The 27,916-nt window shown below is 32.3% G+C and overlaps 1 protein-coding gene across 1 annotated transcript; it reads right to left on the reverse strand.

Annotated features, from left to right (window-relative positions):
• Nucleotides 1-25,807, reverse strand: LOC115887515 (glucose dehydrogenase [FAD, quinone]-like). Its single transcript, XM_030906980.1, has 9 exons — nt 25,520-25,807; nt 20,959-21,174; nt 14,282-14,391; nt 12,551-12,688; nt 11,583-11,880; nt 10,527-10,674; nt 7,781-7,981; nt 6,917-7,250; nt 1-295 (listed from the first exon to the last, which is right to left on the reverse strand). The coding sequence occupies exons 1-9, from the start codon at nt 25,701-25,703 to the stop codon at nt 86-88; spliced, it is 1,839 nt and encodes a 612-aa protein (XP_030762840.1). The 5' UTR covers nt 25,704-25,807; the 3' UTR covers nt 1-85.
• Between the last annotated feature and the right edge of the window lie 2,109 nt (nt 25,808-27,916).

Genomic DNA, 27,916 nt, shown 5'->3' on the forward strand with positions numbered 1-27,916 from the left:
TTAAACACTAAACTATAATTTATATGGTATCTATAAATATTTTCTTATTTCTCAACATGTGATTAAACTATAGCAAGTTATAAATTCAATATCTATTGTGTTGTTTTTTTATAATATTCGAAGCTTTTTCAGCCAGCATTAGAACAGGTGCAGTGGTATGACCCGAATTCAATTCTGGCATCACGCTGCTATCCACTACCCTTAACTTTTTCATTCCATGGACCTGTAAGTGAGCGTTGACAACTGAAGTTTTTGGATCTGGACCCATTCTATTAGTTGAGACTGGATGATAAATCTACAGAAAATTAAAATACATATATTTAATAACAGAGTAAAACGGTATAATTATTAATTAAAATATAAAGGGGTGGTATATTTAAAATAATGATATATAAAACAACCCCAGATTTCCCAACTGGCAAAGGAGTACGAAAGGGAGACGCGATATCCCCAAAGCTGTTTACAGCAACACTTAAACAAATCTTCCGTCAAATGGACTGGACCAATAAAGGATTAAAAATAGATGGAGCATATCTTACAACCAAACCATCTAAGATTCGTTGATGACATAGTCCTAATTGACAATGGTCCTGAAGAACTACAAACACAAATTAACGAACTAAATACAGCCAGCAATAAAGTTGATCTGAAAATGAATTTAGCAAAAATTAAAGTAATGTACAGGGTGGGTCAAATTCGACGCTTTTAAATGGAAACACCCTTTTCTATAGAAGATAGACAACAACTAATATCGGTGTCTGGAGCTCAATTTTTGTCAAAAACATGATGGTGAAAACCGCATATCGATATCTATTACCGTTTCGGAGTTACGGGGTGTTTTTCAAAAATTGCATTTTTAATAAATCGCTGTAACTTTTTTGCTATGGAAAATTTTGTATTTTTATGAAAACATTTCCAAAGTACCTTTTTACGTAGAATTTAATGGTTTAAGTATAATTTTTTTTAAATTAATAATTTAAGAATTATCAACCGAAAATTTGATTTTTTATATGGGACACCCTGTATATTTTTAGTTTATTATTATAAAATTACCTTTCCAAAAATATAACATACTTGATATTTTGCTCGATTCCTCTTCGAGATATAGAGTATATAAAAATTTGCTTTAAATGAGTAGGCTTTGAACGGCACCGGCTATAATGCAAAAAATTCAAGCTGTGAGCATCAGTTAAAACGAAAATAATATTTGTTGAGAGATGCAGAATTTTATAACAATTTAAAATATATTTAACCAATATCAACACATTTAAACTATATCTAATAACAATAAAAATAATATCAACCGTCTTCTGTTATGGACAGACTGGGCAGTTTTTGAACATTTCTCGCGGAATTCATTAACTCAGTGGGGGTGAAAGATACCCTCTCATAACTGCTAAGTATTTCTAATTCTTGTCTAGATTATACGGAATAATAACCTTTATTCTTCCTCAAATATATCCATAGGATTAGATCTATGGGCACTAAGTCAGGCGCCCTCGACGGCCAAAGTTTGGGATCGTGGTAAGTTATTCAATTATTCTTGAAATTGGCTGCAAAAATTTGCTGATAACTTCAGCGTTCAGAGTCGTCTTGCTGGAAAAATGTATTTTCGAGTTCCATTAAGGGCATATCATCAATAAAGGGTCCAAAGCCTACTAGTTAAAAGTGGCGAACTTTTAAAAATTCTGTATTTCGAAGGGGATTGTGTGCTATATTTTTGGAAAGGTAATTTTAAATTCTTTACAGTTAATTAAAAATATAGAGGGTGTCCCAAATAAAAAATCAATTTTTCTGTTGATAACTCTTAAATTATTAATTTAAAAAAAATTATACTTAAACCATTAAACTCTAAGTAAAAAGGTGCTTTGGAAATGTTTTCACAAAAATACAAAATTTTCCATAGCAAAAAAGTTACAGCGATTTATTAAAAATGCACATTGTTGAAAAACACCCCGTACCTCCGAAACGGTAAAAGATATTGATGTGCGGTTTTCACCATCATGTTTTTGATGAAAATTGAGCTCCAGACACCGATATTAGTTTTCGTCTATCTCCTATAGAAAAGGGTGTTTCCATTTAAAAGCGTCGAATTTGACCCACCCTGTACAACGAACTAGTGGAAAGATTTGACTAGTGGATGAGAAATAAATGAATTTGAAGAAAGAAATGCAATAAAATTAATTCTAATAAATGACACAACATTGGAAATAGTAGAAGAATATATATATTTGGGGCAACTGGTCAAAAGCTCTGGATCTCTACTACCAGAAATGAACAGAAGACTTAAGTTAGCATGGAGTAATTATGGAAGAAACTCAATCATATTCAAATCTAGAATGCCAATCTATTTAAACAAGAAAACTTTCGACCAATGTGTACTACCAGTCATGACCTATGCATGCGAAACCTGGACACTTAAAACGGATATCATAAGGAAACTGCAAGTGGCAAAACGCTCTCAATGCAACGAAATATGCCGAGAATAACCAGGACAGATCGTAAAAGATAGGGGATAGGACAAATAACCCCGGTAATAGGTGTCATTCACGGAACCAAATGAAAAAAAAACACCTCAAATGGCAATGGGTAGGACACCTGGCAAGTAAGTATCTGTACCATCAAATCCGAAATCATATGTCTTAACCAGGGTTGGCATGATTTAAATCATGATTTAAATCGTGATATAAATCAAGTGATTTTTTAAATTTTAATAATGTGATTTAAATAAAAAAAAAATTATTGAAACTTTATAATAAATCAAAAAATAAATGTATAAGTTATAAAAATCTGTCTTAGAAAACTATAAAAATATTTCTATAACAGATAATATATAACAGATAATAAATCGAAAAATAATTGTAAATTTTATAAAACTATATAAAAATATCTATTCGTCAATTTAAATGTTGAACCGATTTTTGAAGTAATTTCGTGTGAATCCATAAAACAGCTAAACGCAGGGATCTATTTAAAAATTTATGTATAAGAGTTATACAGGGTGGCCCGTGGAAAACGTTCCGCAAGGCATAACGGCCAGGGTAATTTTTTTTTTCAGAAAATTCAAAAACACGTCAATTTTGTTTGTGAGGGGGGCAACTTTTGCCCCAAAAATTATTGCAAAATCTTCAACTCTCTAAGCGGGGGTGTCATCCCACAATTTTTTTCAAATGGAAAGGGGGTTAAGTGGTACCGCAATGAAAAGGGCTTTCTATTCTCTATACTTTCCCGCTTTGTTTTTGAAAATCGGTCGAGTCATTGAGAAAATATGAAGGATTGAAATTTGAAAAGTTTATTTAAACATTTATCCGAGTAAATGACAAGGACAAATTCCTTCAACCAATTTGCTGTTTTTTCTTATTATTTCTAGATGTTTACGCATTTTTTCACTTGCCACAAGGTTGAACGATCAGGTGGGGTAGTTGCTAGATAGCTGTTCTGTGACTTGTGCGTTGAAGTTTTTCTCAATATCGTTAAACTTTTTAACAATTATGGTGTACTCACTTGCAGAAAAAGTGGAAATAATCGAACTAAATTTTAAAAATAATGAATGTGGCAATCGGGTTGCGCAGATATTCAATGAACGCCATCCTGACAAACAAGTTTATGGCAAAATTGTTCGCGAGTTAGTAGCAAAAAACTGGTTTCGTTATGAATAAAAAGAGGCAGAGGGAAAATCCTGTAGTAAATGAAGCTATGGAGGTATTCGTATTGGGCCAAGTTGCCATGGATAGTACGCTGAGTACAAGAAAATTAGTCAATGACCGGCGTGAATCGTACAAGTGTCAAAGGATATTAAAAAAACACAACTTCCATCCGTACAAAATTCAGTTGGTACAAGAACTCAACGAAGACGATTTTGATCGTCGCTTGCAATTTTGTGAAACTATGAGTGAACGAGTGACCAATGATAATAATTTCCTATTTAATGTGTGTTTTTCGGATGAGTGTACTTTCTTTTTGAACGGTTGTGTAGTTAATCGGCACAACTGTCGGTACTGGGGCTGAGGACAACCCCAGGGTTTTTCACGAGGTGCACACACAAAACCCTCAGAAATTGAACGTGTGGGTTGGTATTTTTGGAAATTCTATTGTGGGTCCTTTTTTTCTTCCTGGAAATCCAACAGATGATATGTACTTGGATTTACTGGAAAATACCATCGACCCAGCCCTAACTGACATCATAGAGAACAATCCTGGATACGTTGAAGCGGAATATAATATTTCAACTAATATTTCAACAAGACGGTGCATCTCCATATTGCTCTCAAAATGTGCGTAATTTTTGAACAATAACTTTCCCGGTCGGTGGTTAGGACGAAGGGGTGCAATTGAGTGGCCTCCCCGGTCACCCGACTTGAGTCCTTTAGACTTTTTTCTATGGGGAGACATAAAAAGTAAAGTATATAGCACTCCAACCGCCTTATTAGAAGACCTGCGAAGACGAATTATTGATGTTTGTCGCGAAGTGACCCCGCAAGTTCTTCAGAATGTTCGAGAACGGTTTGAAAATAATTTGTATTACTGTATGGAGGTTGACGGGCAACATTTTGAGCATTTGCTTCATTAATAAGTTAAGTTTTTTTTAATTAATTCAATTTATGCGTTTTTTTGCATCATTCATATTTTCAAAATGACTAGATCGATGTTTAAAAACGAAGCGGAGAAATATAGAAAATAGAAAGCCCTTTTTATTGCGGCGCCACTTTACCCCCGTTCCCATTTGAAAAAAGTTGGGGGATGACAACCCCGCTTAGAGGGTTGAAGATTTTGCAATCATTTTTGGGCCAAAAGTTGTCCCCCTCACAAACAAAATTGACGTGTTTTTGGATTTTTTGAAAAAAAAGTACCCTGGCTGTTATGCCTTGCGGAACGTTTTGGATGGACCACCCTGTATATAATACATATCATTCGCAGACTAGTGTAAAACCAGGTTCTTCTGATATAGAGACTATATCTTCATTCCCGAAAATTTATAATTGTTATCTATTCCGACGTTACAAGGAGACACAAAAAGTACATTTTTACTCAGAATAAAACACTATTTTTTTAAAACATTACAAATAATTTTTTAATCAAGTTGCAAATAATACGAAATAATACGAACAGTAATAGAGAAACAATTTATACACTCGTTGAATTTGACACTTAATATCAGTTTAATAATTTTTGTACTTTTGTGCTTAAGCGTATCAGTGCGTTACTTTTATGCCTAGCCGGTAAAATGACAAAAATTAATACTTTTGAGACGTTTGAAAAAAAATCCTTTTGATCTGAAGCGAGCGACTTTTTTTGCGGAAAATATTGGTGACCGATGTGGAAAAATGACACGCGCCGTAGAATTGTTAATGTTATCGGTATCGCTCAGAGTTATAAAGACTAAAGGCTGATTCATGGTACACCGGGCCGTACCCGAGCCGGGCACGTTCCGTAAAGTAGACACCGAGCCACGTCCGGGCCTTCAATATATGCTACACCGAGTTGACAACGGGGATCATGTCCGTGCCGATTATATTCTAGAAAACAGTGTTGCAGCAGTGGTACATTTGTATCAAATTTGATACTTTTAATTCTATTTGGTACAGTGGTACTACATTTTCAAATCCAGGATGATTTGGTACAATAATTATTTCCCACGCGCACCGAAAATGAATAGATATTTAATAATTATTGTCGTTGATATTGCATTAAACGCGCTTACCGATACCATTCGGAGACAATCCGCATTAATTAACGACGTATTATAAACGTTGTAATGTCTATAGCGTTGCCTATATTAAATAACCCGAAGAAAAAACTTGAAAATTTACTGTTTCTAACATGCTTCTATATTTTGCGTTTTTTTAATAAAATTTAAGTTTTCCAAGTATTGTGTGTAGTATTAGAATTACTTAGATTTCTTCAACCTATACATACTTATAATTGGGTTTTCTGAATTTCTATTTCATGTTTTTCGTCTCGATTTGTGTCTTTCTCCAGGAAGTTTTTTTATGCAGAAATTTATGAAGAAATTCACAGCGACCAAACCGGTTAAAGTCATTTGCAGATGTATTTTGTTGTGCTTTAAAAAATTTGTAAAATTGTAGTGGTACATTTTTAGTTTATAATGTGGTACGGCGCTAAAAGTTGGGTGCGGCAACACTGCTAGAAAACAGTCGCTATAGGCCCGTAGACGAACGAAGTATTTAGCCCGGGCGACTCATATGTTTGCCGCAACGGGGCCGGACCGTAGCGGATCCGAGGAAAAATGTACACCGACATTTCTCGGACGGGGCACGGACGCGTTCCGGCGAAGCTCGGCCCGTGCTCGGCTTAGCATGAATGCATAAGTATAAATAACATTTGACAATGTTTGGCCGTGCCTTCACCGTCGCACGGCCCCGGCCCGTCACGGTGTACCATGAATCAGCCTTTAGCCATTTAAGATAGGAATTTAATTGGAAATAAGTCCTAGTCATTTGGAAATCCGATTTAAATATTGTTTTGAATTAAAATCAAAAAAATCCGATTTAATTTTTTTTTAAAATCATGATTTTTTCCAACCCTGCTTAACAAATCACATCAAATATAAAAAATAGAACCATTATGAAGGCTTCCGCCACATGAAAATTAGAGTTTAGAATACCATCTTACCTGTGTATTACAAAAACTTCAAGATTTTCCACTACTGTAGCAAAAAAGAGAATATTTATTAACTCATTGTTTTATTAAAAAAAATGCGTTTATCTTCAAAAATCAATCGCAGTTATACGAAGCCATTAAACATTGTATAGAAACAAACTAAATGAACTATTCAATGCGTTTTACAATGTTCTTAATTCTTAACATTACAAGAATGAAGGAAATGCAAGTATACAATCACAGCCTGATCTCCCCATTTTTAAAAACCACAATATAGCATTTTTAATCTACTTACTGGAGAAGTGAATTGTCTAATTGCACAAAACCACCATTCCTTACTAGACTTCTTGTACGATACACAATTTGGATATTCGACATCCACTATATAAGCTTCATAATTCTTCAAAATCTGACTGTTGTTCATGCTCAAAATGAGTTCGACTCCGCGATACAAGGTTTCTATATCCTCATCTTCGGCCAAGTAGTTGGGATTGATCAGAGGTTTATCCAATGGAGAATTCGATTTCAAAGTTACGGAACCTCGAGATTTGGGGTGCATCAGACAAGTGTAGATTAAGATATCACTGCTGGTGTTGATGTTGAAAGGGTCCATGTAAGAATCTTTTATGCTGAAACATCGTACAGTGATAAATTCAATAAAGATGCAATACAAAAATATTTTTCTTAGTAGTATAATAATAGCTCCCGTATATATCGTTTTGACGCCTTGGGAGTAGCAAGGTACAGCTTGCTATACTAGAGCCGTTCGGTATACAAGGAAGGTAATGTGGCTAGCACTACGCTTCAACCGCCTATTATTACCTCAGGATTGTGAATCCCAAGTACTCATTTAAGGCTGAGTCGACCTAGGTACCCAAACTATTTTTATTTTAATAAAAACAGTCGGCTGATGAAATGTCGGGTGTGGGAATCGAACCCACACCTTGAGATTGGTAGACGAGAGCTTGTACCTCTACGCCACGGGGCACCTTTCTTTCTTAGTAGTATCTCTTAGTAGTATATACAAAGTGTATAAGTCCGACTGTTGTAATAGAATATTAAAAAGTTGTATACTTTTATATACTGAGACTAAATATATAGACTAAAAATATCTTTCAGAGATATACTGACTAATGTTAAGGTAATTTTATTTTTTTACCCAAAAAAAATTTCGAATTGACTGCTGCTTGGTGGTGGTGTGGAAATAATATACTCTATATCGGGTCTGATGCTCTGGTTTCTACCGAAATTGGTAAATGACACGAGTTCCACCTGAAAACCGGTCATGAGAGGGCGCTGATTTTCTTCATAAAGTTTCAGCATTTCAGCCATAGTTTGATTGTAGAATATTCTGTTCGTCCTAAACATATCAGAAAAAGAAAATCCTTTTATTAATGTTCATTTTTAATTTTTTTATAAGAGTATTCGTTAATTTTAAGAGCATTCTTTAACCTGCTCATTAAAACTATTTTATTGAAACTAAAAGAATTTCGGACTTCCATTGTCTTTATTTATTTTGATTAACAAAACGTTTCGGTCAGAAGGATCACTGAGTGTTATCAAGTATAAACTGTCTAATTCCTAAAATTACTGAGCTTTTATATTACAAACAGGCATTTATGAACTTGGGTGCAGTTAAACGTGAGGTTGTCCACTTAGAATTCCTGCATCGGTACGTTTTATCAGTGGTAGCCATATCGTAGATATTTCCGTACTATGATTGCTAAAGATGTTATTATTGTTTGCTATAAAAACGGCTTCTTTAAATTTACGCTTTTTCCAATGAGGTTTCCTGTGGACAACCCGAGCTTCCGACCACTGTATATTGTGCTGTTTTGGCCAAACATGGTCCCCAATACCTGACTTCATTGTTTCACCTTTTTGTGCTAGCCAAGTCGTACATTTAGGAGACGTTTAGTCTCTGCAATGTACGACTCACCGCATTCACAACGTACCTGGTAGATGCTCTCTTTCTCTTGTTTCAATGATTCTGGCCTTGTTTTGATAGGACGCTTCCCAGTGAGCAGTTTATTCCTTTGAGGAAAACATTGGCGTAACTACAGGGGTGCCCGGGCCCCCCCTGGTCCTGCTGGGCACCCCCCAGAGAAATCCTGAATTATGATTCTTGGCTACGTATTAATTTTTATTTGCTTGTGATGCAGTAAAAATGACGTTTTCTAGTTTTGTTTAGTTAATATTATTTTGTTGTGTTCAAAAAATGTGTTAATTTTTATTTTTTTTAGAAAATTTGTAGGTATTTAAGTAATCTACGGGAACACGGTTTGATAACCAAGTTTATGAAATTTATTGATAGAGAAATTCATGTAAACGTTTTATTCAAAAAATGTGTTTTTGAAAATTATTTTTCATTTTTAAGAAAACAAAGACCCTAAGCCCCCACTGGGCTCAACCCCAGCCCCCCCTCCCCCCAGGCCCATCCCAAGGTAAATTGCTAGTTACGCTAATGGAGGGAAATGTGTTCTAGGTGACGTCGTTGTTACGTTACCATCAGGCCCTTCTTTTGCTTCAAATAACACACCAAAATAAAATTGCCTAAGTTGACTTAAAAAAGGAATAATAATATTACACAAAATAGGAATTGTGTTAACACAAAAGGAACTGTTACTCGAATGCAAATTATAACTGACATTTAGTAGTAATGGTGTTAAAACAATGACGTACTGACGTATGTGCCTTTAAAAAACACAAGACATTATTGTGGAATGCATAGTGTTAGGCATAGTAGGAATTTTGTTCTTAAACCTATAAAGTTCATTTGTACATCACGGAAAACAGTAACTAGGCCCAAAAATTGTATAAACCGTCACAAGTTCAGCGTAACGCTATAAAGGCATTTTAACCAGTAGTTAACTCGCACAATAGAAATTAATCGATCCAGATCAAGAGAGGTTTGTTTCGATCTGTGTAATATAAAATACGTCGTCGCCAAATAAGAAACTCGTGTGATCTGCGATATTATAAAATTACCTCTTCTTACTACAGAAAAGTAAAGCGTGCGGATTACTACTAGCACATATTAGGCGCGATTCTCACTATAACGTATATGCCACCGGCCACCACGATAACAATTCTTAAATGGCACAATGAACAATGCACAATGCACAATGAACATATTCACCCTACCCGTAACGCGGACCATTTACGTACTTGATATGTTATATTGTAATTTTTTTTAGCAAAATTAATTTATTAAAAAATATTTTTGCTAAATAATATTTGTGTTTTAGCCCTTGTTGCTATCTTTTATATATCAAAAAAACTACACGAAAAATTTTCCGGCGCATGTAATTATTGAACTACAGTAGTAGGAACACTTTTGAAGCCATTTAGTAAGAAATAATTTGCGACAACGATGTGTGAGAGAATAATTTTTTTGGCAAATTTAAAAAAAAATAAGTAGTATTAAAAAGAGTGATAAGTGTCTTAAAACACAAAATATTAGTTCACACATGCATTAACAGTATTCCGAATTTTTGCATAAAACACGTTGCGTCAGCGTGCTTCAGAAGTAAAAGTAACAGTTTCGAAACTGTGTGTGCAATTGGTCGTATGAATAAAACGGCAGATACGTAACTGTCCCTTAAATGTGACAAAATATTGCTCACTGGGTTCTGAAAAGTCCGAAATTCTTTTAGTTTCAATACACCTCCTTTTTCCTCTAAAACTGTATGAAAATTTGGAAAAATATAAACGGGATTAACAATTTTAGAACAAGCAAAAACTTTTACGAAGAATATATTTATTTTCAAAACGTTAATAATAAAAAGGTGCATCTAAAGCATTTCTATGGTTGCAGCTCTGCTAGAAATATTTGCCAAAGTTACAAAATATCCTGAAAATTGCAGAATAATGCATTTTCAAGTTTTTTTTGTTGAAAATCTTACCGAACTATTAATCCCAAAAACAGTATATGGTCTTGTAAATATTTACCAACAGGAAGATATTTGACTAGAGGTATATTCAATTCCTTTAGATGTTTCTTTCGTCCTATTCCAGATAACATAAGCAACTGAGGAGAATTAATTCCTCCAGCTATAACAAGAGCGGAACATCAAATATAATAAAATTAATAACTACCAACGATAATTGAAAAAAAAATTATATATATATAATGAATGAATCGTACAAAATATAACATATTAATAATTATTAAATCTAATTAGTTTTTTTTTCTTTTGTAAAATAGTCTTTCTTAAACAAGAAATTTAATTATTTAATTTCTATTCAATTAGAAATGATTGTGCAAATAATTTGTGCTGTATATATTTGCGTCTAAATAATTAGCACTGTCTGCGAACTTTTAACTTTTTCCCATTTAAATACTAAGTTTTTATGTCAGTTTCTTTATAAATGACTTATTTGAATCTGCTTGATAGAAATTATTATAAAGTGTTATTAAAAAGCCATTGTGACACTCTTTTTTAATCATACGATATGTTCTGTTGAAGTCTTACAAAAAATACTATAATAACTATTAAATACAAAATGTAACCAAAAATATAAAGTGAGTATCACAAACTGAAAAATTATGTTGCGGTATGAACAAATTTGAACTTTTTTCTTGTATAAAATATACATTTCTTATCACTCCGAATATTTCCCGATTAATTTTCACCAATTTATTAAATGTAAATCTTTATTTTACTACTTTTAATTGGTTTATATAGGTAAATACTTGACATTAGAGTTTAAGATAAAGTGGCTCGTGGGCTTAAGGTAAATAAGAGACTTAAAGAAGGCGTCCATTCTTTACAAAAAGATCCGGTTTATAAATTAAAAAAAAAAGAAAAAAGTCTCAAAGTGCAGGTCTCAACAATTAAACTAAACTGTCAAATTGTGGCAAGTATTTGGCTCATACGAGCATCATCAGACAAAAATGTGTGTTGTTTTAATATATAAAATGTGATCTTAATATGTGAACATAGTTATGATATATTTACCTGATACAATAACTTCTTTCTTGGCTTTCGCAAAATAATTCACACCATCCTTCACAAAATAGGCACCATAGGCAGTTTTGGTAGCATTATTAATGGCAATCTTTGTAACAAAACTGTGCAAACTTATGTTCAAATTGGACCTGGACGTAAAGTTTTCCAAAAATGCGGAGTAAGTACTGACGCGTTCGTTTCCTTTCAGAGACATTTGAACTTGTGCAATTCCATTTTGGTATTTGCCATTGTAGTCGTCAATGAAGTCTATACCCTTCTCATTAAAGAGCGGTTTAAATAGCTTTACCTAATAAAATGAAATCAAATCGTAAAAATTGTATTTTTTGTAACTTACTTCATTAATCTTAATTATTTTCTTTTATTTAAACAGGAAACTAATCAATTCACAATCTTTTAACAAAACTACTTACTAAAAACACTAGATTTGGACTATTCTCCTAATATTTAGACACCAAAGCGGCAAGCAAATATGTAACATTAGAAGTCAAAAACATTTAAATATAGAATTTTTAACAATAAATAGTGAATGCAAGCTGCTATTATAAATATGAATACAAATATACATAATGCAAAATTTATGTTTATTACAGAGTTTATTCCCTATAATATAGCAGTAAACTCAGATCATCCAGTAATAAATCCACCATAATTATATGAAGATTACTATATTAGAAAAAAATAAACTAATAAAAGAAAACCACAAAATAAAATTATAATTTATAAAATATTAAAATAAAACGTAGAAGACAGAAGCAATTGACAAAATAAAATATTTTAATAAACAATTTGACAATCGATAATATATTATTATAAAAGAAGTATTATCTTGATAGTTTGGCTAACACTTACATTTCAGCTGCTTGTTATTACGCCGAGATTCTCAAACTAATCGTATAGGTATTAAAATTATTTCTGAACAATATATTAATTGATACATACCACCTCTGGAGTGCTTAAGCATTTATATCCACAGTGTAATATCCTCCTTCACCATGGTAGTCCGAATCTCTAGGTTCAAAAACAGCGTTTTCGGATTTTTTGAAGTAAGGAAGGACTTCCTCGTATGACCAACCTGGATTACCATAAACATTCGACTAAAATTATAGTAACCATTAACTAATATAAAGTATGTTTACCTATAAATTAAAATGACAGTGTCACGGAACCTCTTGTTGACAGCCTAAATTTAAACTTTGTAGTACAGAAGATGTCAGTGTCACTAAAATAACACAGAAGAAGGAATTTGAGTGACGTAAGAAGATCAACTAACCATAACAAATAATAATTGTAACTTATAGCGAGTCTTTAGTTTTCATGTCGTTTCATGTCATTTGCTTATTTTTTTTTATTAGTATTATTTTATCATTTTTTTATTATTATTTATTATTTGCTTATTTTTTATTATTATTTATTATTTGCTTATTTTTTTACTTAGAATATAGCCAGTAAAAGTTTAACAACTAATTTTGAAATAAACTTTCACTAGTGCATTCATTGGAGCTTACTAGTAAATGCCAGCATTCAAATTCGCCTTAAGATGATCGATGTAAAATTCAATTTTATTCATGTCTTAATATTCCTAAAAATGTTTTTTTTAAATATAAATTCGAAACATTAAAACGAATTCAAAATTTAAATAAAACATTTCGTTTTCAAGATAATAATGGTAGCTAATTAATTATTTAATAATAAAATGGTTTTATTTAATACATATTTTTTAGTATGAAATTATAATTTTTAATTATCTGTAATATTTCCAAGTATCATGTTTTATCGTTTATAATCTTTTTTCCATTATTAAAAAACAATAAATTTCAAAAACACGTGGTATTTTTATTATAAAAATATCTCTAACCATTAATTTTTTATACGTTTTTTTATCTATTATTAAACTACAAATAATAGATAGACGCTTAAAATATATAATTATTAGAATATAAATTATTTAAACATTATTAACAGCAAAAGCACAGGTGTAGCAAAATGGTGTTCCGTTCAAAAAATTTAAAAAAAATAATAGCAACTAATGTCTCAAAATTTCGTAATTACTTAAATATATCACTGCTGGAAATCAATATACCTAGTGTTCTGATAATGCTTGCCAGTGAAATAATTACGAAATTACTAGTATTTGTATCATTTGACGGAAAAGAAATTATTTTGAATTAAATTTAAATTGGAAAATTGCTGAAAATTTTGTAACAATAACTGATCAGTATGGTTGCAAAATTAGAATAAAAAACAAACTTAATTCGTAATTACAATAATAATTAATTTAATTATATTTATTTATATTTTGTATAATATGTTGAACAGGAAAAAAAATATTATTGTAGCACCAGACAAAACATAGACGATACTAATTAAATCTGAAATTAGATCTAACAAAGAGAAAGAAAAAGGAAAGAAATAACAAGTTAATGAAATAAAATATCTCCTTGAACTCACAGTTTTGAAATTAACACATTTTGGTCAGATATATCACTGACTGATAACATGTGTAATCAGTTCACACTTGATAGCGTACAAGTAGGTATAGTCTATCCAGCGAAAGAATATGAGTTAGTGACAATTGTTTTCTTACATTTTCATTCAAGAGTAGATATAATTTTTTGTATTGTATGTAGTCTGTCGAAATAATATTCTCTTGTTGGACAAACTTTACTTTATTTCTTGGGAATACTGACCCATCTGTCAAAATCTTCTGGATGACCTCTGGCATATACGCCAGCATTAATAGTAGTACCGCCTCCAATAACTCTACCTTGAGGCAACGAGCATTTTTCCTCCTTCATAGCTAAATAAAAACAAAATTATAATTATTAATATACGTATTGTTTGTTTTTGGGAGAACTTTAGTTACTAGAATTTTCAGCAGTAAGTTTTTCCAAAATGTTTTTTTGAAGATTTCACAGTATAGTAAAAATAAGCATAGCATTTAAATAGAGAGACAATCGTTGGGTCAAATAGAAATAAATAGAATAAAGAATATTTGGGGTAAATAGTGCAAGTTCCTGCTCACAGTTCTGCAATAATGAATAGACCTTGAATGTAGAGCATCACTATTTTAAATAGAATATTACGATTTGATTGGATGTATATCTAATTTCTTTTTGACTCTTAATGGATTATCACACAATAACACCATACTAAGGGCTGGCAAAGGTTAGTCTTGGGTCGAGATTTCCGTATGTGAGAAGACTACAATGGCGTTTATAATGTACTGAACAAAGAGAGAACAGTAAACACGTTGCCAAACGTATGAAATCGACCGAGAAACTGTGCACATTGCTAAGAGATGTGGAAGGGGATATAGCAGATGTCGCAGTTGACCGGTTAACCCAATCAGTACCTCTGTCAGTACTCCGTAACTTACTCAGTACTCATTACTCGTATAAAGTACTCAGTACTTAAAGTTCTAGGGAAAGATGTACATCATGTGTTCGGCTTCACGATTTAATTTGGTCTCATGATACTTTGTTTATTTATTAACGAGTCGTTGTAAGTTTTCCTATAGCTTGAAAATGTTGAAGTTCAAGTTAGAAACACTTGCACTTTTGGTAAAAATAAGTGGAATTGAGTTAGCGTTCGACAGTGGTCGCGCTATTAGAACTCTGAATTCAAAAGTCGGTAGCTCGAAATCTATTAAAAATAATTGACTGTAGTTTTTTAAAACCTTCTGCTATATTTTCTTCGCAGACAATATGTGAAAATATTTATAAATAAATAGTTACACGATAGCTGAAAATTGCTATGCACTAAAAGTAAATGGATGGTTTGTTTAAAATTTTTGAATGGAAAAAACAACCTTATCGAATTTTTCTTATTTAAACATATTGTAAAAGATCCGATCTTCAAAATAAAAAAAGTTTCAATATCTAGAGTGGTTCTTAAATTATGGCATGTTATGTGTTAAAAAGTCAAGTTTTTAAATTATCGCGATTACTGAGTTTTATCCTTATAAAAAAATGGACACCTCCCATATAACACAACACAATCTTATAGATATCTTGAGGATATTCTCCAAGGATATAGTAAATATCTTAGGGATATCCAAAAACTAGAGGAGGATATTTATGGGATATCCAGATGGGACAAAAAAAGTTATCTTCAAGACATCCCTAGGCAAGCCTTTTACGATTATTTGGGATATTTCTAGGATAATACAAGGATGATGTTGGGAGCATTATAGAATATTTTTATGATATCATATGAGGACTGTTATTTGACAATACTTACTTCATCCTTAGTTTATAGTAAAAACGTTCGCAATTTAGTTTTATTTAGCCACATTTTGACGTTATTCATTGGATATTTTTATTAACAGCTCTAAAATATACCTACATATTATGTCAATGAATTTTGCATCAAAATTTAGAAGTTTATTTGTATGAGTTAAGAGCTTTCAATTTATACTGTACCATCGAAAAAAAAACGGCGTTCAATTGGCTTGAAAATTACGATCGATGACATTCCCCATATAATTTTACATACAAAATAACAGCAATCTTCATTTCCAAGCCACCTCTGATGCCGTTTTTTTCGATCGTATGGTATTATACCAGATTATACTACCCTTTATGGAATCTAGCAGTTTATGTCTAGCAGCAACAGTTTACATCAAAGTTAGGACACAGGATACAGGTATAATTTCTAACACTACACATTCCAGAAACTCACAATTTAAACACAAAAATAGGATTTCTGTTTGAATAGATCAAACACGAAAATGGGTTTAGGGATAAAAAACAAGCGCTTTTCAACAAATTTTCACCTATAATTTTGTCACAAATTTTTCATTGTGAGACCCTGAGTCGTTCGTCGTTTTTCGACATTAGTTGAGGTTAGGATAGAATTTCTGCTAGAACAAGGCTACACATTATGAGTATAAGAAAAAACTAAGTCAAACTCAACCAGTTTTGTTAGTTTCAGTCATTTTTAAGTCCATTCAATATCGACAAACGACCGAATTCACCTCGAATTTCACTAAATCAAAGAACTGAATAATACACGATGCAAAAACAAACAACTGTCGAGATGGATTGTGGGAAATTTTTTGCGCGGGCGTTTTAAATTCTCTGTATTACTGGGAGCCAAGCTCATAAATATCCAGATTATCCAGAAGATACCAACAGGATATTTTGTTGCCTTGACGTAATATATATCTATCTGTATGGTTTATTGCATTTTATGTAATATTAAAAGTAGTACATTATTTATTTTTCCTAAATATCTAAACGATATTGTTAGGATATTTTATTATCATAAGCATGTTTGGATATCTCAGCTGGATGTACATTAGATATACGACAGAGATATCCATAGGATATTCTATTCTGAGACATCTACAGGATTTCAGGATGTCTGGAGGATATCCTATAGATGTCTTTATAAGATGGTCTTATAATGGGACATTCCGACATTCTATGAATATCCTGCGGATATTGTGTGTTATATGGGCTCAACGATATCCTTATAATTCCATTTCAGATGTTCAGAAACACATCTAATGATATTATCTAGTTATCTTTTCGAAAATAAAACCTTTTAAAAATAAGCAGTTTGTGATCGTGACATTACTTGATAGGGAAAGACGCACTGGCAACGCCGCAGCAGCACACCGTCGCATTTCTCTCACTCCGACTTAATAAGATCCCTATGCGATTTACTTCCACACATATAAATACCGACCCAAAAGTAACTGGATTATATAAAATAAAGACAATGGAGATTCAAAACCGCAGTTTTATTAATAAGGACAAATAAAATGCAAATGCATATTTGGGTATTAGCTGGATGTGTACATATCCTTACGTGGATTATCTAAAAGTAAATACGTAACATTAGCTCTTAATAAACAACAGAATATCTTATGTACGATTACTTATTTTCGGATTTACTTTGTTAAGTGTTATTCGGTAGTAATTCTTAATTTCAAATGTGATTTTGTTTTGTTTGGTTTGATTGTAGTGATAGATAGTTTATCAGCACCATCATAGATTAAATAAATAAATAGACGTAACTAGTAAACATTCTTTAAGTGGTATCGTTCTAGTTAAACTATTATAATAATATTGTTTTCTTTATTACTTTTGACGACAAGAGTAAATACAGTGTGTCCCAATATTCCGTGGAAGTGCTTCGTTTGTCCGTTAGAGGACAACAAACTTGAAAAACTTAAATGCATTTTTTAAGATATTTTAAAAATCGATATTCCGATTTCAATGAGATTTGGAGGTTTCTATGTTTTGCTAAACGCTTTAATATTTGACATCTATTTTTTTTTGAAAATGGTCCTTCTAATATTTACTGCACTTTTTGCAGCCAAAAAAACGCCACCGCGCTTTTTGAAAAAAAAAATATTTTTCCGAAGCTGACTTAGATTGATTGATTCCTAGAGGTGGCTCTTGTCCAAGGTTATTACATTAAACAGGTTGCCTCGCAACTTTGAACCAATCAGAGTAGTTGCCGCGATTAAGTCAAACCAAACTAATGCGATATCTAAAATAACCATTAACAAATTGTTTAATAATAATAACAATTACACAAGTTAAATTGTTTTTCTATAAAGTATTTATTTATTTTTCTCTAATTTTGCTGACATTTAACATTTTTAAGCAATATTTGTATTCGAAAAAAAAATAGTTTTCGCTTTTTACCATGTTAAAATATCGCCAGCTAGTCGAAATAATTTATTATTTTTCTTTTTATACTTGGCTTTAGGTCGTTGGGGTTGCAAAGATGTTACTAGATTTTATTCATTATTTTATTTTTATGACGACGTTTCGGCAGTATATGTCTTTTTCAAGTCTCTTGAACGTAGATTCAACTATTTTTCTTCTTCTTTCTCAGCCTGGTTCCATCCAGTGTTGAATATAGGCCTCTTCTAGGTTTTTCCATGCTTCGCGATCTCTAGCCAATCTTATCCATTGTCTTCCCGCCACTGCCCTGACGTCATCGACCCATCTCTTTTTTGGTCGGCCCACACTTCTTGTTGTTCCACTAGGTCTCCATAGGATTATTTTTTGGGGCCATCGGTCTGGATCCTGTCTTGCCACATGTCCTATCCATTGCCACTTCAGACTTGCCACTCTTTTAACGACATCTATTAATTTTGTTTTTTGACGTATGTGGGTATTACGTATTTTTTCCCTAATGGTGACTCCCAACATGATTCTTTATATGGCTCTTTGTGCTACTCGTAGTTGTTCTGCTGTTTTTCGAGTAATTGCCATAGTCTCTAAGCCATACGTAAGCATAGGTAGAATGCAGCTGTCGTAAGCCTTTTTCTTTAGGTTCATGGGCACCTTTTTATCCTTGAAAATATCGCTCATATTTCCAAATGCTACCCATGCCAAATGGATCCTGCGTTTAATATCCGTATTTTGGTTTTCCTTGCCCAACATTTTATGACCTAAATATATAATGGTCTACGTTTTCAATAATAACGTTGTCCACGGTAATGGCGGATATTGTTGCTCATTATCTGGTCTTCTTCTGCCCATTTTAAGGCCAATTTTTCTGGGATTGCTCATTTAGCTCATTTAGCATGGTGTTTAGCCTTGAATGTCGGTGCTCAGCAAGACAATATCGTCTGCGAACCTCAGATGGCTAAGGTGTACCCCATCGATGTTTAGACCTCTATTTTCCCATTCTAATTTCTTGAAGACATTTTCCAGTGCCAGTGTAAATAACTTGGGAGAGATGGTATCTCCTTGTCTCACAACCTTACCGAGTGGTATTTTTTCTGTTTTGAGGTGATCATCTAATTTAACTTGGAAGGTTGCACTATCATAGATATTTTTAATAATGGAGTAATATCTGGAATCAATTCTCGCGTCCTCCCTTGCAGCTAGAAATGACCAGGTTTCGATGCTGTCAAAGGCTTTTTGGTAGTCTACAAAGGCCAAATGTAGAGGTATATTGTATTCTGTTGTTTTTTCAATGACTGTTTTAATTGTTTGTAGATGATCGATGGTACTAAAACCTTTTCGAAGCCTGCCTGTTCTATTGGCTGATAGGAATCTAGTTTCGTAGACAGTCGGTTGTTGATAATCCTAGTGAAGAGCTTGTATAGATGCGAGAGAAGGCTTATTGGTCTATAATTCTCTATATTTGTAAAATCTCCTTTTTTGTATAATAGCACAACTTCTGCGTTTTTCCATGCGTCCGGGATTCTACCCTCCATCAGATATTTATTTAACAATACTTCCACGACATCCACTAATGGTTTTCCGCCCATCTTCAGCATTTCAGGTGTAATACGATCTTCTCCTGGGCTTTTGCCATTTTTTATTTGTTGAAGTGCGTATTTAATTTCTGTGGTTGATATTTCTGGCATATCTTCTGATCCTACTAGATTCAACTATTAACAATTTTTAATTCTGTAGGAATCTACGTTCAATAGACTTGAAATAGACATATACTGTCGAAACGTCGTCATAAAAATAAAATAATGAATAAAATCTAGTAACATCTTTGCAACCCCAACGGCCTAAAGCCAAGAATAAAAAGAAAAAAATATATAGTATATAAGAAACAAAACAAAAAAAAAATATTATACATATACATCGCTCAGCAAAAACAATAATGAACATTATAGGCTGTTACAGGTAGGAATTATCTCCAATTTTAAGGAAAATTTGATAAATAATTTTAAAAAACTATCTAGTTCATCAATTATAATACGTTAAGTACAGTAAAACTCTAAAAAAATATAGTATGTCCACTAAAACTGTCTTAAATCCATTCAAATGCACTTAATACACCGAAAACCTTCAAAAGTTTAGTGGCGCACATATTTTTTTAATAAATATTCCAGTGATAACCCATATACACGTCCCTGATGAACTTATCGACACTTTTTTAGCTTTAAAATATGTATCACTTATAGTAACTTTTACCTTCAAAATTTCAGCCGAATCACTAAAAGATTATTAAGACTTTAACACCCTGTAGCTACGAAAAAGAGCAGATTCGGACCTATGTTGATATGAAAACTAAATCTTATTTTTACGTGAGGAATCTCCCCACGAGAGATGGCACATGTTTTTTGAAACACCCTGTAGAAGCAAAATGTGGGGGTCCATTGAACGTATTGTGATTTCAAAAATAAGTAGTAGCTCTATATCTATAAAATCTTGGAACACCCTGTATATACCTATGAATTTTCCTTAGTGGGTAGATCTTATAACCCGCTAATTTTTTAAATTAAACAGATATTTTAGAAGTTTATTTTAGTCGTGTTATTCTACAAGATAACATTAGAAAAACAGCATTAAGCTAGGTTTAAACCTCGTAGTAACTATTTATTTTAGAATTTATAAACTAAGCTTTTTGAATTTAGAATAATCTATATCCTTACCTAAACAAGCATGTTTCTGTGATGTGCTATTATATCCCCAGCTTCGAGTGGAAAAGTAATTATAAGGACTTAAGCCAAGTATTTTTGTAAAATCATTAGGTAATCCACCGGCTTCTAAAAGTAAAATCTTCCATTCTGAAATTTCCGTCAGTCTATTAGCTAGGATAGCTCCCGCAGCTCCTCCTCCAATAATTATAAAATCGAATGTTCCGAAATCTAGAAAATAACAAAAAATAAAGTATCATCTTGCTTCTTATATGTTAGGGCGAGAATGGATACTTGGCTACTTTTAAAACTAATCAAAAATTATTCAAACTAACTAAAGCTTCATTCAGAACATCGAAATTAGCGGAATAAATTAGTGCTTTCTATTATGCTTTATACTTAGGGTTTCCATAAGTCTGGATTTACCCGGACATGTACGGATTTTGGAAAAGGATTTGGAAAAGAGTCCGGGAAACCTGACGGCAAAAACAATTTAGCTTAGTAAAATATTTTACAGTTATAGTTGAATTAATTTCTCAGTTACTTTGTTGAATATTAAGTATAAAATATTAAGTATTAAATAATTCTGGCAATTAAAAAAACATTTTTTTATTCCTTTACTATCAGAATATAAACGAAAATAAAATAAAAAAGTCTTTGGCCCTGACCCGGATTCGAACTCTGAATCATCGGTTCGAGGTCGGAAACTCTACGCACTGCGCCATGGAGACATGTTCGATTTATATTGAATAGGTACTAGAATTTAAAGGACTAATAAAAATATAGGATCTTCTTTCAATGCGCAGTAGGGAACGCAACGTTTACCGGCAGCCAGACGGGCCGCATGCTGTTCTAGAGAGCATAGTAAAAGATATATCAAAGAGCCAGACGTCTTAAAATACTTGTTTTTCCGACGTTGCTCGCTCTCGTACTACTAGGTACTAATTTATTCCATTGATTTAGAGGTTCTGAATGAAGCTCAAGTAACAGAATTAAAATTAGTAAAAAATCCTAGCAACGGCTTGGGGTAGTCACTTGTACAATAAAAAAGTTAGCACAGAAAAAAACTCAAAAATTAGCTTATAAAATAATAAGCTTTTGATTTATAACTACTAGCCAACATTTCAAAAAAAAATCCAAAAAGAATTGAAGGGACAAAAATGCTTAGGGAAAAAATGCAATCTCTATGTTAAATGGCGTCTTGTGGGATAGTAACATCTCTAAATCCAACAAACGCACAATGGTTAAAAGCATCGTTTGCTATGTCAGCAAGGTATGGCAGCTAATATATGGCAATATATATGACAAGTCTCGCACCCTGGAAGAGACAGAAATAGATTTCTGGAGACGGGCCGCATGTAAATCCAGAAGAGAAAGATGTACGAACAACAGAATTCGAATACGTACACGTACAAAGAATGCCAGCGGAGAGGCTTCCAAAACAGATCCTGACAACTGGACACCAGCGGGACGACGAAAAAGGGGTAGAAGTATTTAACTTCATTGAAAATTACTACCACTAATTTAGACGTTCTGAATGCTTACATTGAAGTTAAAGGAACAAACTTCTACGCTATTTTAAACCACTAATTTATTCCCCTAATTGCGAGGTTCTGAATGAACTTTTAGCTTCATTCAGAACCCCGCAATTAGTGGAATAAATTAGTGGTCAGGAATGAACTTTTAGCTCTGAATGAACTTTTAGGTTCATTGAGAACCTCGCAATTAGTGGAATAAATTAGTGGTTTCAATTAGCGTAGAAGTTTGTTTCACTAATTTGAATGTAAGCATTCAGAACGTCAAAATTAGTGGTAGTAATTTTCAATTAGTGGAAAAAGTTACCAAACTTTTAACTTTTCCACTAATTATAATTTAAAATTTGCGAGTAATGTCACTTTGACCCTTGATTATCATCCCTCAAGAGAAATGGTGGTTAGAAATGAAAAATTTATTGTTCATAAACTAATATTAATTGAAAATGTCTACCACTAATTTTGACGTTCTGAAGGCTTACATTGAAATTAAAGGAACAAATTTCTACGCTAATTGAAACCAGTAATTGCGAGGTTCTGAATGAAACTATGAAAATAATAACCACCAGAACTTAAATTCCTCCATACGGGCATTGTTACTTCTTGAGATAGGTAATTATTTATTATACAATTTTCTGCTATGTTGTATTTTGTTAAGGAAATACTTGCCTGTGCAACTTTAGTGATGACTAACATAATATCTCAAATTATAATGTTGTTGATACAGTACCCCAAGTTTCCCCACACTCCTTAAAGTTTCTGGGGAATAATAATAAAATCAACAATAATTCAATTTAAAGAAGCGACATTATGTTATTCATCATAATAGTAGCAGAAGTAAGTCTTATAAGGTTTCCGAAAATTTTGTTATATATCAGTAACCGTATAATAAATAAATTCAGAAATAAACATAAATTTTCGCATAAGCAAACTATAGAAAATAAGATCCATACTGTCAGTTTATAAACTAGCGAAAAATAGGGGTATTATGGATGATTAAAACTAGGCAGGGCCTATTTTACCATAAGGCCCGGGGCTTGGGCCCGGTGGTCTGGGGGGCCCATTAAAGGTTGTAAAATATTCATAATTTCTTGAATTTTTGAATTTTATTGGAAAAAAGGGCCCGAATTTTTGCTTGGGCCTTAGGGCCCGACCAGATGAAAAATAGACCCTGAAACTAGGGCAGATTTCTAATAATGTGTTAACATAAATATTAGAAAAAAATCATAATTATTTATCTGGTCATTATACATACAAACAAACTACACTAGTTGGTTTTATAATTAAAAGAATAGTACCTATAAAATTAGCAACCAAAACAAATATTGTAATTTAGTTTGCAAACCAATTAGCTAGTTTGTATACAGTATGTCCCCTGATTGTCTTTACAAGAGGAAAGATTCTCCATAAAAATGTTTGCAAATGTTTGTCCTAAAACGCTACTTAATCCCATTTAAGGTTGATTCTCACTATACCTTCCGTTTCCATTCCATATCCATTCCATATCCGTTCCGTATCAGTTCCATACTTTTTATTGTACAATTTATATCATTACAAAAGTTTTATTTTAAAAATTTGTATCTTTTGAAAAAGGTAATAAATTTAATTAAGAGGTAAAAGAATAAATAAATATCAGCAAAATTTTAACAGAGCTGGTCTTTAAAGAACTTGACAACGCTGTTTCCGATACGCTTCATTTCGTCCGTCAAAAAAATGTATGGAAGGAAAGGATATAGTCTAAGAGCTAGCAACGTTTTTGAGAAAGTATTTTAAGACGTCTGGCTCTTTGATATATCTTTTACTATGCTCTTTTGAGCAGCATGCGGCCCGTCTGGCTGCCGATACACGTTGCGTTTACTACTGCGCATCGGAAGAAGATCTTATATTTTTATTAATTTAATCCTATAAATTCTAGTATTGAATATAAATCAAACATGTCTCCATTGCGCAGTGCGTAGAGTTTCCGACGATGAACCGATGATTCAGAGTTCAAATCCGGGTCAGGGCAAACACTTTTATTTTATTTTCGTTTATATTCTAACAATAAAGTATTAAATAAATCTGGCGATTAAAAAAAACAAGTATTTAATACTTTACTATTAGAATATAAACGAAAATAAAATAAAAAAGGCATTGTCCTGACCCGGATTCGAACTCTGAATCATCGGTTCGTTGTCGGAAACTCTACGCACTGCGCTATGGAGACATGTTCGATTTATATTCAATACTAGAATTTAAACGACTAATAAAAATATAGGATCTTCTTTCAATGCGCAGTAGGGAACGCAATGTTTACCGGCAGCCAGACGGGCCGCATGCTGTTCTAGAGAGCGTAGTAAAAGATATATCAAAGAGCCAGACGTCTTAAAATACTTGTTTTTCCGACGTTGCTAGCTCTCGTACTAATATGGAACGCAAGGGAAACGGAACGGATAGTGTGCATTTTCCTATTAATTTACATGATATAATATTTTATGTAAACGGAAGGGAGCTGATATGGAAGGTATAGTGAGAATCAACCTTTATACTCTTCCAAATTTCCATAGCGTTTTAGAGAAATTAAAAAAAAACATGAAAAACATTATGGTTGAAGTCCTAAAAATCAAAAGGCGTTTCCATGGTAATATAATTTCGATTTCATTCTTTGATAGATGGTTATTATTAATTCTGATTAATGTTACATTTTTTGTTGTTGTTAAAGTATCACAATTTCCAATAATTTCTATTATCACCTTTTCCGTAGCATTGAACTAAATAAATTTTGTGTTTTTTAACATTTCAGAACAGCAAAAAATATGGCGTTATCAAAATTAAAAATAATCATCTATCAAAGAATGAAATCTAAATTATATTACCATAGAAATGCCTTTTGATTTTTAGGACTTTCAGCGATATGTTTTTCTTAATGCTTTCTAAAACGGTATGGAAATTTGGAGAAGTATAAACGGGATTAACCATTTTAAAATACAAAACAAAATGTCAATAATAAAAAAGTTTTTCCTCTTGTAAAGACAACCCGGGGTCGTACTGTATATTTATCTTACCTTTTGCTGTAGAACTAGACAAATTCAAAATATCTGAATTATCTTTTGAAATTGTATAATTAAGGGCTTTGTTGATGTTGTCCTCAACCATATCAACGAAATCTTCAAGATTATCATATTTTAATCCAAAACTGACCCTCGCAACTATTAAAATTAATACGGTTGATGTATTCACGACACGCATTTTATGATATACCGCCAGCCGAGGCGGATAATATTTAATAATACTCGTGGTTGTTCAGACGATCACTTATATTTTACACTAATACAACAGTTCGATGATAATATATTAATATATGTGAAAATGTACGTTATACACGTAGAAAAATGGTATACTATATTCGATACCAATTAAACTTTTAGTTGCGTAATCGAGGGCGCGATTTTTAAATTCACTGTTGCCAACTATGGACATATTCGGCGACAGGCTGACTAACAAGAGTTTAAATTTCCCGCTGGGGATTCAGGTGGTAGCTCTGCTGTAAAGAATGTCAAATTGGCACATTGAATTATTTATTTTCTGACATTTTCATTCGTTTTGACACTTTAGTTTTGTTTTACGAGTTTTTGGTTTAAATGAATTGTGATAATTTAAGCTTAAAAATTTTTACTAGCAGACCTTGCAGTCAAACATTGTTCTTTTTAGAACGTCTTTTAGTGTGAAGTGTACAAGATAGCTTAATAGACGTAAAAAACTCATTGCAACTTTATTAGAATATTTTGAACGGGAAAGCGGTAGTAATGGCCCTTTATGTCCCTTAAGTGCTGTTAAGAGGGTGAGTTTTGTTGATATAAATAATAACTGTTTATATATTTATAATTAACTTATGTTTGTTTCCTGAAATATTTTGATTAAAAGAAAATATGTAAAAGTGGGCAACGCTGTGCTGATCACGTGACTAAAAATTTATTTGATATGAACTATACTATATGTGAGATATGACATCACTGTAGAAATATCATTCTCAAAATAATCCAAAAAAACCTACTATAGGTAGGTACCTATAAATTTTTATCATTCAAACTAAAAAAAACAACGATAAAGCTAATTAGTTAGTTAGCTATGTAAGTTAAATTGCTTAATTAAGCAATTGTGTATATTATATTATTATACAGGGTGGTCCGAGCTGTATTCCGGAAACTTCGGCGGCATATTCTGCAGATAAAAATAAGTAAAAAACTTTGTATAAATGTATGTCGTAAAATGCTTAATTTCGGAGATACAGGGTGTAGAAGTTTCATTTTTATTTTGAATTTTTCCAAATAATTTTTGAAGTAACGTCAATATTTGGAGGAAAATTGGTGTCTGGGAGTTTTTTGATATGAGAAATTTGATTTTGATGTCAATATGACTCCTATTTGTAGGGGGCGCCACCTACACGTGTTTTAACTGTTTTGAAGATTAATAACTTTTTGATCGTACCTGTATAAAACTACTACGCGAAAAAATATGCATTTCCGTGATTTTTTACGTTTTACGATTTGTTACGTGTATATGTATTGTATAATTATTCAGGGTGACTTTTATACAGGGTGGTCCGAACTGTATTCCGGAAACTTCGGCAGCATATTCCGCAGATTAAAATAAGTAAAAAAGTTCGTATAAATGTATGTCCTAAAATGCTTAGTTTCGGAGATACAGGGTGTAGAACTCTCATTTTTATTTCGATTTTTTCCAAATAATTTATGAAGTAACGTCAATATTTGGATGAAAATTGGTGTCTGGGAGTTTTTTGACATGAGAAATTTGACTTTTGATCTGTATAGTACAAAGCAAATTACTGGGGCTCGAGTTGTTGAGTGTCCCTTAAGCACTCGTTTTATGTTATATTAAAAATAAGCTATTAACTATATAAAATAAATATTTATTGCAAAAAAATATCTTGTTCAAAACTGTATTGTTTTCAATTTTACAATTTTTCTATAATTGTAAAGCAGCATCAGCGGTGTCTATGTAAGAAAAATCACTGTTACTTTATATGTAAAAGAAAGTTAACTAAAGTGTTTATATGTAAAATTATATGGGGAATGTCATCGATTATCATTTCCCATCCAGCTGGACGCCGTTTTTTTTCGATCATACGGTATTTAGCTAAACCCCCGAGCTGTTAAATTGTATCCAGTTCATATTATCATTTTTCTCTGTATATCAATAATATTGACTTAAAGTTATTAAACTTAGTTATCTTGTAGTTTTATGAATTATTAAAATATATCAGTATTGTTTTAATTAATATCTATTTTAAACCAGAAAGAAGACTATAATATTTACTGAAGTATTCAGAATACTCCGAACAGTATTATTTAGGGGAAATTGGAGAATTATTGATCGTATTTGCAATACTATAAAAAATATAGTAAACCAACCGATAGTGTCGTAATCTATACTAATACAGT

This window comes from Sitophilus oryzae, unplaced genomic scaffold, assembly GCF_002938485.1.
Source record: "Sitophilus oryzae breed Bouriz unplaced genomic scaffold, Soryzae_2.0 scaffold_576_pilon_pilon, whole genome shotgun sequence".
Taxonomy (NCBI): Eukaryota; Metazoa; Arthropoda; class Insecta; order Coleoptera; family Curculionidae; genus Sitophilus; species Sitophilus oryzae.